This window comes from Nilaparvata lugens, chromosome 11 (genome assembly GCF_014356525.2).
Source record: "Nilaparvata lugens isolate BPH chromosome 11, ASM1435652v1, whole genome shotgun sequence".
Classification (NCBI taxonomy): domain Eukaryota; kingdom Metazoa; phylum Arthropoda; class Insecta; order Hemiptera; family Delphacidae; genus Nilaparvata; species Nilaparvata lugens.
In genome coordinates, this window is record NC_052514.1 from 18,077,406 (window position 1) to 18,095,876 (window position 18,471).

The following is an 18,471-nucleotide window of genomic DNA, read 5'->3' on the forward strand; positions in this document are numbered from 1 at the left end:
ATCAGCGTCTAGAAATGTGGTATCTGGCAACAAAGTTTCGTTGCATTAGTGGAAATTTAGTGGGAGAGTGAGGGAATGCAGTATCTTGGTTTTGTCAGGAGTTTTACTGTAATTCAGAACGCAACTCTGCTCTTTGGGACGACTGGAGGCTATTTTTGATCCCTTACCAACTCACATACAAAACTGATCTTATGTGCTTCTTCTCAGATACTTCTCACCACTTTACTAAATTGACATATTTTCTATGTTATAATGCTTGTTTTCGATTGCAATGGCGACGATTTCTACCATTGAACCAAGGGTTAAAAACTCTCTTGCTACCGTCGCCGTCATGTGAATCGCAGTGGTGTGAGCAAGGTTCAAAGTCTTGATAAGATAACTATTATTAAAGGAGAATCCAAATTAAATGATGTGCGTCACCCCGAAGACTTTTGCTATTGGACATATTGACAACAGTGTTAACAGCTAGATGGAAAACAGATTTTGATAAATAATTAATAATTATTCATAATTATAATCTATAATCAAATTTTCATCTAGCTGTTAACCCTGGTGTCAATACTTGCAGTAGCAGAAGTCTTCGGGGTGATTTACAGCATTTAATTTGGATTTTTCTTCAATAATAGTTATCGTATCAAGACTTGATAACAACTGTATCAAATCTACTACTCGTTGCTTCAGAAATCCAAATCAATCTAAAGCTATTACTCTATCCACCTCTAATCATTACCTCTCCTATTATCACAGGGTTTTATTCAATCCAGGAACTTACAAAGGGTCAAATCATAGTGGAGTGACCAAGGTAAAGTGTATCAGAGAGGGTAGCAGAGAATGTAGCAGAGAAGGTAGCTGAGAGGTAGCAGAGAGGGTAGCAGAGAAGGTAGCATAGAAGTTAGCAGAGAAGGGAGCAGAGAAGGTAGCTGAGAAGGTAGCAGAGAAGGTAGCAGAAAGGGTAACAGAGAAGGTAGCAGAGAAGGTAGCAGAGAGGGTAGCAGTGAAGGTAGCAGAGAAGGTAGAGAAGGTAGCAGAGAGGGTAGCAGAGAAGGTAGCAGAGAAGTTAGCAGAGAAGGTAGCAGAGAAGGTAGCAGAGAAGGTAGCTGAGAAGGTAGCAGAGAGGGTAGTAGAGGAGGTAGCAGTGAAGGTAGCAGTGAAGATAGCAGAGAAGGTAGCAGAGAAGGTTGCAGTGAAGGTAGCAGAGAAGGTAGCAGAGAGGGTAGCAGTGAAGGTAGCAGAGAAGGTAGCAGTGAAGATAGCAGAGAAGGTAGCAGAGAAGGTAGCAGTGAAGATAGCAGAGAAGGTAGCAGAGAAGGTAGCAGAGAAGGTAGCAGAGAAGGTAGCAGTGAAGGTAGCTGGAAGTGTTTCAATAATGCATGAATTCATGGTGAATATCTCCACTCTCTTCTATCTACCTTTTTTTTACATTACCTTCGCTGCTTCAATATATGATTCATAATTCAATACAATGTAACTTTAATCTATTATTCGAGCATTTGAATATTTGCAACACTCTTAGCCAACTCCTCTATTAAACTCTACCTCTACCGCTCTCCAATGTTATGCCCCTTAAAAGACAATTTCTAAGCGACGAATGTATAACTCCAGCCGATATTTATCGTCATCTTCTTGCCTTCAAAAACAGGCCTATTAGCTGTTCCGACTCACAACTTACAGTTGTAATATATCGTATGTTGCAATTATTATTTCTATATTTATTTATTTATATTTTTCACAAAGTAGCACTGATTGGGAGAGAAAAACTTTGTATTGATAATACTTTGTACAATGATTATTAAAATTACAAATTCTTTATAATGTTTTTTACTGTTATATCTTTAATGGTCTTTCGACATCTTTTCCTCCCCTCGTTTTATATGTGAGTTTATAGTGGAGTCCTACCTGATGACATTCTCTCATCGTGAGCCTTTGATTAACAACGATGTTCAGACAAATGATAAGAATGATATTGCTTGTGAATTATATTGATTTCGACCACAATAATATACAGTAATAGACTATAGCCGTTGATACAGCGGCTCTAGTCGTCGCTTAGGAATTAGACCCTTACTAGAAACACTGTAGTTGTCATCTTGAATAGTAGAGCAACATCTTTTTTTAATTCCATATATCTATCAATTTTTCCTATGAAATCCATTTTTTTAAAATCTAATTCCATATATTTATTTCGGTACCTTACTTTGATAGTTAGATATGATGTATATAACACTGTATATATAAGAAAGTATTGTTTTCACGTGTTAAACATTACGTGCATACAAGTATGTCACTGGACCATGATGGCAGACGTCGGTAGTCTAAGAGTTAACTGGAGTAGGTACTCGTCGTTTAATTTTAGTGTTGTCTGAGTGTGACGTCACCTGAGTGTGATGCCTATTTATTGCCAGAGCTGCGGAACGGACTAAGCGAGAGCGAGAGCTGGTGAGATTGAGTGAGAGAGCTCGAGTCTCACTCAGTTACAGTGACATGATATCCTCCCTTTCAACACGCCTCCCTCCAACCACAACCCTCTCTGTTGCTCCTATTTATTTACCTTGATGCAATCGGCCATAAGGCAGAAGTCAAGCTGACGCAGGAGGATAGAGAGGAGTTGGAGGAGGAGTAGGGGGAAGAGAGGAGGATGAAAAGCAGAAGAAAGAGGAGAGGAAATCGTCTACATCCCCTTTTCTCTATCAGTCTTTTCTCCATTTTCCCTTTTTTTAATTTCTGTTTTTTATACCCTTCTTTTTCCAAATTTTCCTACCTCATTTCATCAATCTTCCAAGTTCATCTTCTTGCCATCTCCCTTTTCTTCTCCAACATCATTCTAAATCCACTGTAGCTCAAACATTATAACATTATTCTTCTCTCAACTAATTCATTATACTTCCTCATAGAAATCACCATCGTATGACTCCTGCTCCTTCCAGCTTTCTCACATTTATCCTTCAACTCACTTCCCAAAACAAATTCTTCATCTTCTTTCTATTCTACTATTCTCATTCATATTATTATTTTATCATTGTCCGTCTTACAACTCTTCTTCAGCTCTCCCACTTTCTGTTTCTACCTAATTTTCCACTTTTTTATCATATTATTTTGTTCTCTTTTCTACCTCTTTCTTCATCCATTTTTCTCTCTGAATTACCTCCTTCAGTTCTCCTTTCTCTGTCCCTCTCTAACGTTTTCTCTCTCCTCTTGCACTTTCACACTCTTTCTCTGTATTCTGTTTTTCAATTTCTCCCTCTTTCATCTCTTATTTCTCCTAGACCTTCTCCTTCTCCTCCTCTTCCTAATCCTCTTACTCCCTCACCATATTGTCCACCTTCTCTCTTTTTCTCTTACCTATCGCCATTATCGTACTCCTCCACTCCCTCTTTCACCATAATTTCTCCTTATTCTCTCTTCATCCCTCCATCTCCTGGATGTGAGATTTGGTAGAAAGTTAGTGGGAAGGATTTTTTATCATTCTTCCCGAAGAATGGACATTGATATGTTCAAAGCTCCGCCATTTTATGTAGATGCATCACAATATTTTTGATAGTTATTCCAAATTGCTTTTTTCATATCATATTCAGTTCAATAATTATTTTCTTAGTCTATATTATGTAAATTCATCTATAATTTTGCTGTATTGTAAGCTATTGTATATAAGTGTATAAGCCAGTATATATTGTAATCTACATAAATAGAGTACTCAATCAATCAATTAATCAATCTCCCTCTTCAACCTTTCTTTCCTCCACTGAAATGCTTCTTCTCTATCCTCTTTAATACTTCTTCCCTTCTTTCTTAACCTCTTTCTTCTCAATCTCTCCTAGTTTTCCTCTTTATCGTTTCCCTTCTTCCATAATTCGTCCTATCCCTCAATCTTCTTCTTTCCTTCGCTTTCTTTCCTCCACCTTCATCAACAGCTAATCTCCTTCTTTCTCGTACTCCTCCCTCACCTCCTTTTCAACCACCATCTCCTTTACCTACTCTCCCCCCACTCCATCCACCCTCCCCCAGCCAGCTGTCATTTCTCTGCTGAGTGTCGTCATTGTATTTGAGCAGTCAAAGAAACTCTCTACTCTCCACTCTCTAGTCACTTTGGGCTGAATCGGTTCACCAGTGACGACGAAACAAACTGAATACGAGGCAGAAGACGTTGGAAAGAGAGAAATTCTATTTTTACTGGCATAGAGCAACATGAGACCTTTCAAATACAAACACTGACACTGGCGGACTGGCGACTACTTGGACTTGCTCTGAATCTGAATAGACCGCTTTCAGCCTGCTGGCGCACTCACATGTCTCCGCGAGATGCATTTTCTGCCTTCAAATCACATCAACAATAATCAAGTTGCAACACTATGAGAGTCGAAGATGTTTCAACAAACTGAAATCAAACGAGTAGTTCTTCAATACAATCAATTTCTATAAATCGAATGTAAATAAATTTGAAGCTATAGATCTGGGGATTCATGAATATCATCCAGCTATATAGAATTGGGGATTTTAGTCGAGAGGAAGAGCATGATCAGTTTTCTGGTTAAATCATAAGCGTACAGGAAAGATAGCATAAGAAGATATCGCATGTTATACGATGTTCATGTTCCAAATTTCACCGTTCGCTCAAGCCGATAATCCACAGGGTATTCTCTCATACTGTGCAGTTGATACATTCTCACCTGGCCACGACAGTTACAAGCGGCAATATTCGACAGTAATCGGAGTGGGGAAAAATGTCTTAAATTTGAAACATAAACGCCCCATACCAAGGGATATGCCACCTTCTCTCTATGGCATAATAATTATTGATCAATCTGGTTTGTTTCAACGCTACGAACAGTAATTTATTGGGGTGTTCAATAAACGGTAGTTGAAGATTAGTATTACAAGCAGAATCATCAATTCGAAATCTAAGAATATAATATACATCATATTTGCATAACCCATTCAACGAAAAAAATAATCAATGTTCTGTGTCGAAAATTAGACTAGATTTCTTACCAGTTTCTTTCCTCCCTATATAAATAAGATTGTATAATATAGAAATTTCGTAACTTTAATATATTAAGAATGGAAGTTGTTTGCATTCTAGCTTCTAGAAATAGAATCCTATTTTATTCCTTTCTCAATTCTAACATTCAACTGCCGAGAATATCTCAGCCATGGAAGAAGCATGAGAAAGTTTCTCTCACTCGAGTTGTATCGCAACTTCTTATTCACTCTCTCTCCCTATACCTCCTTTCATACTATCCTGGTCTATTACTCTGTAAAAGAAATCAATCTCCATAATCTTTGTTTAACTTTATTTAACAATTGTTTTAAACAATGGATGCTGTTTCAAAAGTGAGAGGCAGTTTCTGTCCTCTGTCCCCTCTCCTTCTTTTCTTTTAGCATTCTTCTGTCCTTTTTCAACATTGCGGCGGCGGCGACGACGACGGCGGAATTCACTGATGAATGCGGATGAATTTAATCAGCCTGTTATTGTAGTGGTGGGTGAATGAGTGAAGCGCCCAGAGGAATGGAATTCGATCTCGTTTCCTAACTAGAAGTGACCACCTTGTCGCTTCTTGCTGCTCGATACAATGCAAAACAAAACTTGGAAATGTGGCCCTACACCGCTCTCACATACTCTACAGCAATTCGCACTCCTCATCCCTCATCAACATGTCTCCCCTGCTCTTTCTCATCTTCTTTCTTTCCCTCCCCCTCCATTCTATCCCTTCACCTACTAGAGCACCGACAACGATTCTCTCAGAATCTTTGTATTACTAGCATGCCAAATGTCAACAATGTAGCTAGCTGAACTGCTTTGAACAATGTTTCATTACGTCAAACATTCATCAAATATACTCTTCTCAATTGAATACTTCTCAAGACATCAGAATTTTTGAAATTGAATTCAAGAACATTGTGGGGCATTTCGAGTATTACAAATAATTATTCTTCAACTTGTATTTTTCAAATTGTTGCGTTTTTTAAATCTGATTTATTTTAATAGTAAAACATTCATCAATTACATGTCTACTTCGATGAGTATTTGACTTCTAGCATGCTCTTCATTGCTCAATTCGTGACATTATTCAATGCAGTATGACATTTATGAACGTTGAATTTTCAAGCCTATTCGTGACATTTAAATTGCAGCCCGGTGGAATGTACTATTGATTCACATTACAGTAGAATCAACTCAAAGAAAAACTACTACAACATGTGAAACCATCTGTACAATTGATTTATGAATTTTAATTGTTGTGATTTCATTCATTTGCGTACCCGAAATAGGAATTTGAAAAAAATAATTTTAGAGTAAATAGAACTGACCTTGTCGACTTCGTGACATTTTTTTTCAACTGCTCATATACTGGTGATAAAAACGCGACGGGAACTGGAGCGATTTCGCGTTTTTTCGGAAGTCGCGTTGCAATCACCCTACTCTGTAAAAGACTATCCTACTTGGTATATTTTGTATAAGCAACTCAAGTTTCCGTCTCGAAGCTATCACCTAGTTTCCTTCTGTATGTGAGCAGCTACAGCCTTGATTACTGGAAGACTCTTCATGAAATTAATCTCAGATCTCTTAAACTGTTTTCCATTCTGTACTGTAGTCCATACAAAATTACTTTTGACTTGGAGGGACATGAGCAGCAGACAAGATATACAGCGGTAGGGATACAGCAGCGGCGACGTCACCGTTCTCAACCGGCTAGCCTTCTATAATTTAGTGATTATTCAAGCGCTCATGTTAAACTTACGAAGTTTCCTCTCTGAAAGCACTGAGTCGACTGAGTCTAATCGTCAACTTTTCTCTCCATTTCTCTGCTCCGCATATTCCTCCAAGCCAAAAGTAATTCTGTATGGACTATAAGCAGCTTGCACAGAGGGACAATCGTAGCTATCATCAGTTGGATTGGAAACATCCGGAACTCAAATGTACATGCTATTTCCAATCCCGCCTTGCCGCAACAGCTAGTGCAAGTTGCTATTGTCTCTGTGCGCAGCTTGCTTTAAGCTTTCATATTTTTTGTTTGAAGTTTGAGTTGAAACTATTGAATGCATTCTAGATAATCTGGTCCAGATCTCAAACATATTTACTTTGTTGCAGTTTGTAGAGTGAATATTGATGTTGTGGTACTTTTCCATAATTGTAGAGACTTGAGATTTTGTTAATATTCCACTTTATTTCAATAAAAATTATTATTTTACAGGAGCATGCTTCAAGTATGTTTGCTAATATGTGCTCACACATTATTAGCTCTGTAACATACAGGTTGGGTGAAAAGTCGGAGAACGGCTTAATATCTCATGCACAAAGGTAATTTGATGGTGAGTGTGATTGGGGATCCTACTCAAATTGAAAAAATTACTTTACTAAGACTTCAAAAATCTGGTCCGCCATCTTGGATCCGCCATTTTGAATGCAACTTTATTTTTTTAAATAGGAAGGTGGTCATGCGATACATGATTTAGATACGGAATTTCAATAAAGAATGAATGGCGAAAACCGCTTATCGATATTTCAAACCGTTTTGAAGGTATTCATATTATTAATCAATACCATGCAAATCAGAAATGAAATACATGAGTGGTATTGATTAATAATGTGAATATCTTCTAAACGGTTTGATATATCGATGTGCGGTTTCCGCCATTCATTTTTTCTTGAAATTGCATATCGAATTCATGTATCGCATGACCACTTTCCTTTTTAAAAAAAAGTTGCATCAAAAATGGCGGATCCAAGATAATGAACCAGATTTTTAAAGTCATAATAAACTAGTTTTTTCAATTTGAGTAGGATCCCCAATCACACCCACCGTTAAATTACCTTTGTGTATGAGATATTAAGCCATTCTCGGACTTTTCACCCACTCTGTATGAAACTGTTGCTGATGTGTGAGCACACACGAAAGCATGCTCCTCTAAAATAATAATTTTTATTGGAATGAAGAGGAATATTGACAACATTCCAAGTATCTTCAATTTTATTTACTTTGTCTTAGTTGTACACTGTATTAAGGATTTTTGTGTGTTGTTGATTGTGATGTTGATGTGTTGATGAGTTGAAATGCGGAAATTATTGGTGGTTGCATTGTCGGTTGTTGCAGCAACGACGCTGTGGCCTCTGAACGGAGCCCCCTGTCCGATTGAGAGCTACTGCCTGAATGGGGGCACCTGCACCTACTACGAGACTGTCGGTGAATGGGTGTGCCAGTAAGTCAACACATCTCACATTATTATCAGCCAAACCATTTATTAATTTCTCCATCATTTATTATTTCCATTTATTTTCAATAATTTCATAATGAGTTTTCATTATTTAAGGAAATATTTATTAAATAAATGATTAATTCTATTAATCGGGATTGATTATGTGGGGGGAGATGTTGTGACAACATAATTATAATTAAGGCTGTGTAAAGGCTGAAAAAACTTTCTACTGATAATACTTTTTAATGTTTTTCGATATGTATACTATTAAGCTATACTATTAAGCTATCAATGTGATGAAGTTTTCTTGGGGGAATTTCTTGTTTCGATCTTAATGATTTTACGATCGTTTTGAGTTTTCATTTCTTTGAATGTAAATACTTTTTATTTACCAAGTTTTATTTTATGACGATAATATGCTATTCGTATACAAAATAATGTTTTTCGCAATGAAGAAATCTTGAATCTTGAGATATGAGCGCATAAAGTTCAAATTTTTGGGCCAGATCATTTTAAACTCGATGAGAGATAAATTCATGACATTCTAAGGATAAATATCGTTGATTGAATAGAACAAACATTCCTAAAAAATTCTAATGTAAATTCCTCATGGTATTTTTGATTGAATGGAACAAACATTCCTAAAAATGTCAATTTTTAAGAAAATTATCCAATTTACTAAAAAGGACGAGAAATAACTTCTAGGTGAGTAATTTTTGGTTACTTGCACAGCCTTAAAAGGAAAAGACCTTTATTTTTTTCCATACCACTATAGGCTATATTTTCGGAGATACCTTATATAATAAATACATAGGTTTGATGACAAAACCTGCCATAATATCCCCAGCAATCAGAGCTTTTACTAGTTTTACCATATGTAACCTCATGTAAACTGATCATGTAAAATGTTTTCAAAAATAGATATTGAGTCATCATAGTTAGAGCTTCCAAAGTTGGAGAAGCTGAGTGGAAATATTTCATTCATGAGACTTCATGTAATTCTTATTGATTTGTACATCGGATTTTAAGGAAACGTTACTTTTGTTCCTTTTCTCTTTTAGAACTACCAATTCTGTTAGATCTTCTCATTCTACAATCATTAATAAGACCCCTTCATGATTGTGATTTTTGCTCTTTTTCTGTAACCAATATATCTCCAATCAAATATTTTCTATATACAGTATATAGTAGTCTACAGTATGAATGTGAAATGTCTTTTGAACAAGTACTGGAAGAATACATTCATTCATTAATAAATTACAATCACAAATAATCATGTAGTTATTACTAGGAGATAGCAACAGGTCTCCAAAATTTACGGTAACATTAAATTAATATACGCTAACACAAAATATGTTATTTTTCACTTTCAAGAATCTGAGTCCATTTCACATTCAAGCAGGACATTCACTTTCCGATTGGTTGTCCAAAATTCAATGTTGTATTTGACGTTGAACCGTGTAAGGGGTTCTTGGATGTTTCGGATGTTGGTCCAATCTGATCAACTTGAGGTCCAGCACGAAGATCCGACATCCGACAAGCCTTTGTTTTCCAATGACTAGACTGAAGTTGGAGAACCAATCAGAGCGTGATTGGTGAAAGATCCACGGTGAAAGATCCGACTAGTGGTCTTACTACACCTTTTCCAATTTTATTTGAGAAAGTATCAATTGTATTAGAGAATAGTGAATTGTATTTGAGAAATCGTCAAATGTAAATGAGAAGATATCAATTGAAAATGAGAAAATTTTCCAATTGACATGTTGTGACTCTTCTGCAGCCTACAGTACAGGTTTGATTTGAGCAGGAAAGGATACTGTACTACGTACACAGTATTCCAATTACTATCATAGGCTTTGCATGGGGAAAAATTAATATTTTCAATGGTGAGAGAATTCCCCCTGTACTGTTTACGAATGATTAATGAGTATTATTTCTATGTATGTATTGGCAACACGACTTTTGTCCCCAAACATTTTGATGCTTCACTTAATGAAGATCAAATTCTCTATGTTTACGGCGCAATTGAACTTTATCATCAATCAATTGAATCTCTACAGTAGATCAAACAATTCAGCAATTCTTCAATGGATTTTGGAGCTTGAAAATAATGTTTTATTCAAAAACTAAACGTTTTATTGGAATTTTAAATATATATTATATTATTTTATATGAGTACAGTGTTATGAAAAATATAAGTACTGGAAGAACTGGGTTTCAAAATAATTTTCCAATTACAACTTCTCGATTTCAAATCGTCTGTTCTCAAATCGAAATGATACTTTCTCAAATAAAATTCACTTTTCTCAATTATTACAAGTAATGACTTCTCAAATACAATTGACTATTCTCATTTACATCTGACGTTTTCTTAAATACAAATGACTATTCTCAATTACAATTGATACTTTCTCAAATACAGTTGGAAAAGATGTAATGGTCCAAAATTGTTGAAAAAGGAAAACATCACACATCGTCCAATCCATGCCTAATCCGGCTGATTATTTCTATCACTATCACTCGTGATTTCCAAACATGACTAAATTTGATATCAATGCTCATAAGAGACGCATTCTTATTACTAAAAACTTCCATAAAAGAAGTGAATTTCAAAAATACAGAAGTAACCCTCATCACAACTTGCTTTACATTGGGCAAGACGTTCCTTCCCAAGTGATTCTATTACGGAAGCTACCTCGCCCCAAATAGATTCCTTCTCAACAACTGAGGAGGATCAGTGTCGCCTGCAACAAAAAATACCGTCACTGGAGAAACAATTAAGCTTGAAACAAAACCAACTTAGTCTAGACTATTCTTAAGATGGTAGATTATAGAGTGCTCATTTTGTGAAGCTGCTGCACAATAATTTATCTGCCGCCTTCCCTGATCGTTGACACTATTTGTCACCGATGTTCATTAATAGCCTTCACTTGGGAATAGATATGCGTTCACTGCATTCGGAAAAAATCTCAGTATTTAAGTAGCATTACAAAGACGCGACATTAAATGGCTTCCGTCAGATTTTACTAGTGAATAGTTTTGTGCAGGGCTTTCACATTCAACTTTTACTAAACCTCAATTGTGTATCAACGGGAGAAATTCACCTGAATTGTATTAGAACACAGATATCAAACCATTTCAATCAGGAGTGAACCTTAAAAAAAATGCTTGGAAACTAGCAACTGGGATTTCTCCAACAAAGCTTGATATTTGCAATATTGCTGAAAGAGAAAAACTAACAATAATGAGGGTATTAATTCAATTCCATCCAAATCTTTCACCAAAAAGTACGACCATTTAACATAATTTTGATCCAACTAACGACTTGAAATTGAATTGTCAATAACGGTGTGATAGCTGCAAAGAATGTTTCTGATTGATTCTTAGAGTGCACACCCATTTCTTAACTCCTTAATATGATTAAGTTAGTATCCTCTATCACTATCAGAGAAGTTATATCTCTGTGAAAGCATAACATCAGCTATTAGGGTCAATGAATGAAACCCTTGTTATTCATTCATCAAGACCAATACAGTAGGTAAATTCATTGATAATGAATTAATACTATCATAGAGAAATCATAGGAAGACTACTATTTATCCATTCTTATTCCATGATCTATGATATTGTCAACTGTAAGTCCAAGATCAAAAACTATTCAATGCAATCCAGAACTTTCCATGATTTTATGTAAGTGTACAGTGTAGTGTGAGGACTCTCACACAGCCAATCACCTCCAAAATTAAGATCTTCCTCATTCCATGTATATTTAGCGGCGTATTAATATGTGATTCTTGAAAACTTTCTCAGCCAAGCACACTCGGATTAATAGCTGAAAATTTAAATTAATTAGCTGGTTGACTCTTACCTTCAAAAATCATATTTTCTCTATTCCTGTATACTTAGCGGCGATTGTTATGCTTATTATATTTATCATACTTAGCGGCATATTATGTGATTCTTGAAAACGTTTCCAGCCAAGCACACTTTTGTTGCTAGCTGAAAATTGAATCTATTAGCTGGTTGAACTATTCTGATTGACTCTTGAAGCGCACTTGGTGAGAAAGTTCATGAATTTTGTTAATCAATTTGGCCGTGCTTATCAATTTGGTAAATCATGCTGACTAAAAAGCGTTACAACAATACAACACAGGACCCAGAATGATCTCTGATTGACTAATTCTCATCAACAGCTGATTGTAAGCCATTTTGGGTGTTCTGTTGGAAGATTCGTTAGTGGCCAGCTCAAGAGTGCATGGGTCCACTTCAGTTGATAAATGTGTTTGCAGAATGCTCTTCAATTATATTTCTTTAAATTATTCAACAATATATGCTATACACTTTCTACAAAAATTTTAAAATTTAAACCAAGAATTTTAGCTCATAGAATCTATGGGTTTATCTAAGGTTTGTCTAGTATCAGTTAGTCTCTATGAATCTCTTGGAAAGTTATCTTATCATTGTTACAAATCTATTAAAATTTAGTCTCTTTGAATCTCTAAGGTTTTTCTAGTGGTCCTCTGAAACAATTTTCAACAACATACTAATTAACTATTGTCATTCCGCCATAATTGATCTATAATTTATTATCAATATCATTTTTATTTTTGAATCAATTTTCAGAAAAAGTTGTAAAGTTTGTTGTGTTGTGTGGTTGTAGGTGCGCAGAAGGCTACAAGGGACCGCGCTGCGAAAGCAAGGACGTCTATAACAAGAGCAGTATGTATCGGCCAATGACATACATCTGCAAGCTTGGAATCTCTTCCTCGTATTACTGCTAAGTAAACCCGATAAAATTAGACTATTAAATTGCTGATTAAACGCTGTCGGTTGCTGCGGACTTACCAAATGGTTAGACTCGACTAAGAAACGAACGTAGACAAACATTACTGACTAAGTTAACTATTTTAATATTTAATTCTATCAATAGCTAGTGAATATTTCTATGATTAGTATAATTATTATTTATTGAAACGAAGTACTAAACGGAGATTATCGTTCTCTTTTGTAATATATCTGACCAACTATAATTTTCAACCAAAGAAATACAGAATTATGTTTTGTTGTAATAATTTGTTTTTGTTATTATTTATTTGCTTCAGTACAAACTGCAAAGTGGTATCCTCTATCAGTTTTTCCTTTTTCATTTTGATCAGTTTGACAATTTATGGTGCAAACGAGTTCAATGGAAATTCTAGAGTATTCTATATCTATTTAGAACATCATTTCCGTATGGTACTTGAGGTACTCTACTCACCCTACAAATCTTGAGAGTATTGATTTGGAAGTCCAATGTTCTGAGGATTCTCCTATCAACTGTTTAATAATAGATTTACCTAGGTGCGCGAAGAATTATAATAGTATTGAGAAATATATCCTTAAAGTGAAAATAATTTTAGTAGCCTATTGTTACAATAATAGTTACGAAAACTCCTCTATTCGTCCCTTGATGAGTGCCTGAGATGAAAGTTCAAAATAAGGCAAATCGTTCACAATTTTCATCTCTAACAATTTCAGTTCCCAAAACTAATTTTGTCAATGTACATAACTTTCTCAGACTTCCATCTGAAGGTGCTCCTGGATTTCTTAAAAACTCATTCGGAATAATAAGTGCATTTATTGAAGAGATCTCAATGATTATATAATAATTGATTTATTGAATGATATCTATTTTAGAAAAACTAAAAATGGTATCTCTATGGGCATAAGTAAATAAGTCTCACCCAAAACAATAGCAGACTACTGGGCTGGAAATCCTTCCACAGCGCAGCAGTATGCTAACGCTACCTAGCGGTAATTCAGTGAACTACTACTAGAATAACTTCAACTTTGTGGCGCTTCCAGGAATCGTCGCATATTGAAGCTCATTTTAGTAGGTAGCATATCTTTTTATATTTTAATTTGAAAAACTGGATTCAAAACAATGATTTTTCTGTTGAAGATTCAAAGCTTGAAAAGTTCAAACAATTTATCATATACTTATGTTGTATGAATTGTCACCACCCTTTACTGTTATAGATTATTCACATGTTTGATTCTTGCTCTCTAATACTGCTGAAAATGTTTCTCATAATATGCTAAAGTCGAAATAAATTTCCCTTCCAAACTAGATATTAGTTTATTTGCATACAGAACGGTATTTCTCTATAGTTTTCACTGAAGAGCTGTTATAGTGAACTAGAATACCTCACAAATAATGATTAAATGAATTGAATTTTCATTTAGCCTGAATTTTAGCCCCCAGGAATCAAATTCATATAAAATTAGTCGACAACATCCAAGACTGAATCTTGTTACACTTTATTTTGTTTTCAAACTTCATTGTGTTGACAATTTAAATATTTAACTGTATGTTCATATACTATGATCTTTTAATATGAAGAATAGGTTTCCAAACACTATATAGAAAATAGAGAACAAACAGGCTCTCACAAGTAACAAAATATTACTTGATGAACATTACAGAATCAGGTAAGAGCCTTCAATATTGCAGATTCTACTTATGTCATGAAGATTGTAGATTCCATCACCGTTTATAGATTAAACTCTCATGAGTTTCCTCTTTCTTTAGGTACTGTACCTTTAAAAAATATATTTATATCTGGTTCACGTTACACACTTTTAACACGCAATCATCACCGATAAAAATCCAGTTAGGTCATTTTTTCCCAGTGCACAAAAAGTTAGTTGTGCCGATGGTAGAAGCCTGGGTGGTGAGGTGGAAGGGAGTAAACAGAGCTGGGGCTAATTGAGATGTCGTAGTACATAATAGAGATGACGACCCTAGACAGGCTCAACAAGAGTGAGAGAGAGATATTGAGTGAGTGAGGGAGGAGAAGATCATCACTAACTTTATCCTTGTTTTGTGATTTGGCTTGTTGTGGTGGGTAGAGGCAGCAGACAAACGGGCGCTTAGATCGGGGGGGGGGGGGGGTATTTGAGTGGGGGAGAAGGAGGGATTGTAGTAGTAAGTAGTAGTTTGTGTAGTAGCATCATCGTCGACGGAGTGGATAGATAGAGTGGTTGCTGTTGTTGAGCCTGAGATGTGCAGCCAGCCAGCAGTGTGGTGTGGTCCTCCTCAGTCCTCCTCAGTCGGCAAGATAATTGATCAAGGCGATGAGGAGGAGGGGGGAGGCAAGTTGAGGGCCTCTTGTGTGGTCGACCTGAGATATCACGTGACCCCAAGTCGCCAGTTGTAACCTAGATAGTTCCCCGCCGGCCCTGTAACAGATACATTATTTATAATTGCCTCTTCTACGCATTTTCATGTCTCATATGTAAATTACGGGCCATATACGGCAGCCAAGCAGCAGCTGTCCTACCTCAAGCCATCCCCACACACCTACATAGATATACAACCAGATCAGCTACCCGAAATTACAATACTTCTCAGCAGAAAAACAGGTATTTATTTAACTGGCATTATCAATACACACATGCATCTATATGTATACAACCACCTCATCACCCAAAATCACAATACACTTCAGTATAATACACTATACAGATATACGAGCCCTTGGGTTGTCAGTATAGCGATTTCTCATAATCCAGAGTCTCCCAGTATAAATAATATATTGTTGTTATTAATAATACACTATCGCGGTTTCTTAGGTGGATGCCCCACGCAAAGTTGAGAGAAGACCTCTCTATTTGAAAAGATTTGATGTTGGCATTCTATTGTATGAACGCTGCAAGGGGGAAGGTCAAATAAGAGGGTAAGTAGAAGAAGTTGAGGGAAATGGATAGGAGATGGAAGAGTGGGTGAGAGAAATGGATGGGATGTTTAGAAGAGTCAAAGGTGGCGAAGAATAGATGAAGCAGGATGAAGAGAGAAGAAGTGACAGTTCTAGTAGAACAGTTGAGGTCAAGGAATAAGGGTATTAGGAAAGGAGAAAGAGAATCAGAACAGGAGAAAGAAGTAGAATTTTTTTATTGGATCATGTCCACATGAGCTTTTCTTGCTTGTGCGTGGCTAATGAGAATTGCGAGGATGAATTATGAGATGATGAAACGTCCATGCCTATTCGATGGGATTCGGCGGGATTCGAACCCGTGACCAGGTAGCACTAGCAGACTGAAGGGTGCAAAGCCTTAGTCAACTCGGCTATCTGGCCGGCAAATGAAGGTGAAGATCATAGGTGATGGAAATGTTTAGTAGAATAGGAGTAGAAGATAGGAGTAGAATAGTAGAATAGTAGGTAGGAAGATAGTAGAATAGGAGTAGAAGATAGACAGACAGACAGAAGGGCGACAGACAATCTGAGGATAGAAGGAAAAATAGAAGATTCTAGTAGAAGCTGTCGAGAATTAGAATTTGAGAACTAGAATGCAAAGCAGGATGCGAAGAGTAAGTTACCAGCAAATAAGAAGGATGAAAGAGAGTAAAGGACATTTGAGACAAGAAAAATGAAAAAGACATTAGAGAGAACGGAAACTGGAAGAAATTGGGAAAAGTGTAGGCAACTCAGGAACGGATGGAGGGAGTATTGGAAGAAGAAAAGAGAAGAAATAAGATGAAAATGGGATGTGATGCCAGTAGAATAAGGAGAAAAAGATGCAAACGGTCTTCAAGGGGAAGAGTAGAAAAAGTTTTACAATCATATCGACACACCAGTCAAAGAAAAAAGGAAAAATATGAGTCGATAAAACCGTACATAACAAACGAGCAACTGGTGAAGCTGTTTATGTTGTGGATGAGAAATTATGACGTTTATACTACTATTACATCTTCAGATTACTACTTAGGCCTACCTGGATGGGCGGGCTTGTGAATATAAGAGAGAGAAGAAGGGGGAGAAGAAAAACAAGAAGCTGGAGGAGAAGGAGGATTACGACGTCAAAAGAGGGGGAGAGGTGAGAGGGAAGAAGAAGATGAAGATATTTTTGCGAGAGATCAGAATTTGCGAATGAAAAATAAATTATAGAACATTTGTGGAGAAAATGAATTCACTGGAAAAAAATAAAGAATGATAAAGAATTTATAATAATTATTATACGGTACTCGTAGAAAAGCGTAGGAAAGAACCAGTGGCTGATTTAAAATATTGATATAAAAATGAGAATGACTAGAAGTTGACATATCCTGTCATCTATCATGACTGATTCAATTAATCATAATCAATTCTTCTTCAATAAAAATATCCACTACAATATCTCGGGTAGCTACAGAGAAAATTTTTAGGAACTACTAAAGAATGGAGATAATGTTTGAAAGTATTTCAATACTTTAATCAGGACAATTCATTGTAAAAATTTCATTCATTTTGTTTCTGGATTAATTCCATTAAACAGTAAAGGTATTTTTCATAATCGTTGAATATCATTCAAACCTAACTAAAATAAGGATAAAATTATTTCGATGTTATTCAACTGGAATGTACTATAATTATTATCATTGTTAATAATGTGATGTTCAAATAGTAGTTGCTCAGCATGAGATGTAGGAGCTTTGGTGGAGGTAACAAGTTTGTCCTAAAGGAATTATGTAAATCCTAAAACATTATTCACTTATTGGAAGGTTTTCAGTGGGAAATCAGTTATTTTTAATCATTTAAACCAGTTACACAAATAATATTATCTCAAACAAAATTCTACCAGTAACGCAAGGTAAAGATTCCCTTTTTTATACGTTTTTTTCTGGAAAGAGTATTATTATAGATCTCGTTTAATTATCTACAAGTTGTATGCTATTGCATATTGGGACTTCACTGTTGGAAACAATTGAGACTAACTTACAAATCAACTACAATCCCCGCCATTATTGAGATTTCAATAGACAAAAATTCCACTAGAATGGTAGAATCTATCTGTATCCTTCAATATTCAACAGGGCTATATTATTATTTTATTCTGCATTTTCATATACCGGTACGGTACTTCTAAATTTCAATTGTCATTTTTTACGCCTTGGAGATCCGTTCAAAGGAAACAATCAATCAAATCAATCCACCTCACAACAAATATAATTTGATAAAATGTACCATACATACAGAAATTTTAACATTTTTTGATCTTCCACATCTCATCATTCTGTGAACGAATTTGACTAAGAAGAAGGACTATAACCAACAGATAAGAACAAGATTGCACTTCTAAAATGAGTAGACCTTTAAATTTAGAGAATCAACTTTCAGGGAGTTTGATAAAAATTTTCTCTTTACTCTAGGAAAGGATTATGTTATTGAAGTCATATACTTCTACACAAGCGGAAATTCAACTATAGATCAGGAACATTCTCAGTTCAATATTTTTTTAAAGATAAAGTTTGCCTACTTT

The 18,471-nt window shown here is 35.7% G+C and overlaps 1 protein-coding gene across 7 annotated transcripts in view; it reads left to right on the forward strand.

Moving 5' to 3' along the window:
• The window catches only part of LOC111055253 (protein vein-like), a 133,162-nt gene that overhangs the window by 92,563 nt on the left and 22,128 nt on the right, over positions 1 to 18,471 (forward strand). For 2 of the 7 annotated variants that reach the window (XM_039437739.1, XM_039437738.1), the window contains exons 4-5: positions 8,091 to 8,196; positions 12,854 to 13,044. In XM_039437739.1, the coding sequence (XP_039293673.1) occupies positions 8,091 to 8,196; positions 12,854 to 12,974 (227 nt within the window). In that variant the 3' untranslated portion in view covers positions 12,975 to 13,044. Of the gene's footprint in view, positions 1 to 8,080; positions 8,197 to 12,853; positions 13,266 to 18,471 lie in introns of those variants that run through there. The other 5 variants (XM_039437740.1, XM_039437741.1, XM_039437737.1 and 2 more) reach the window with 4 other exon arrangements.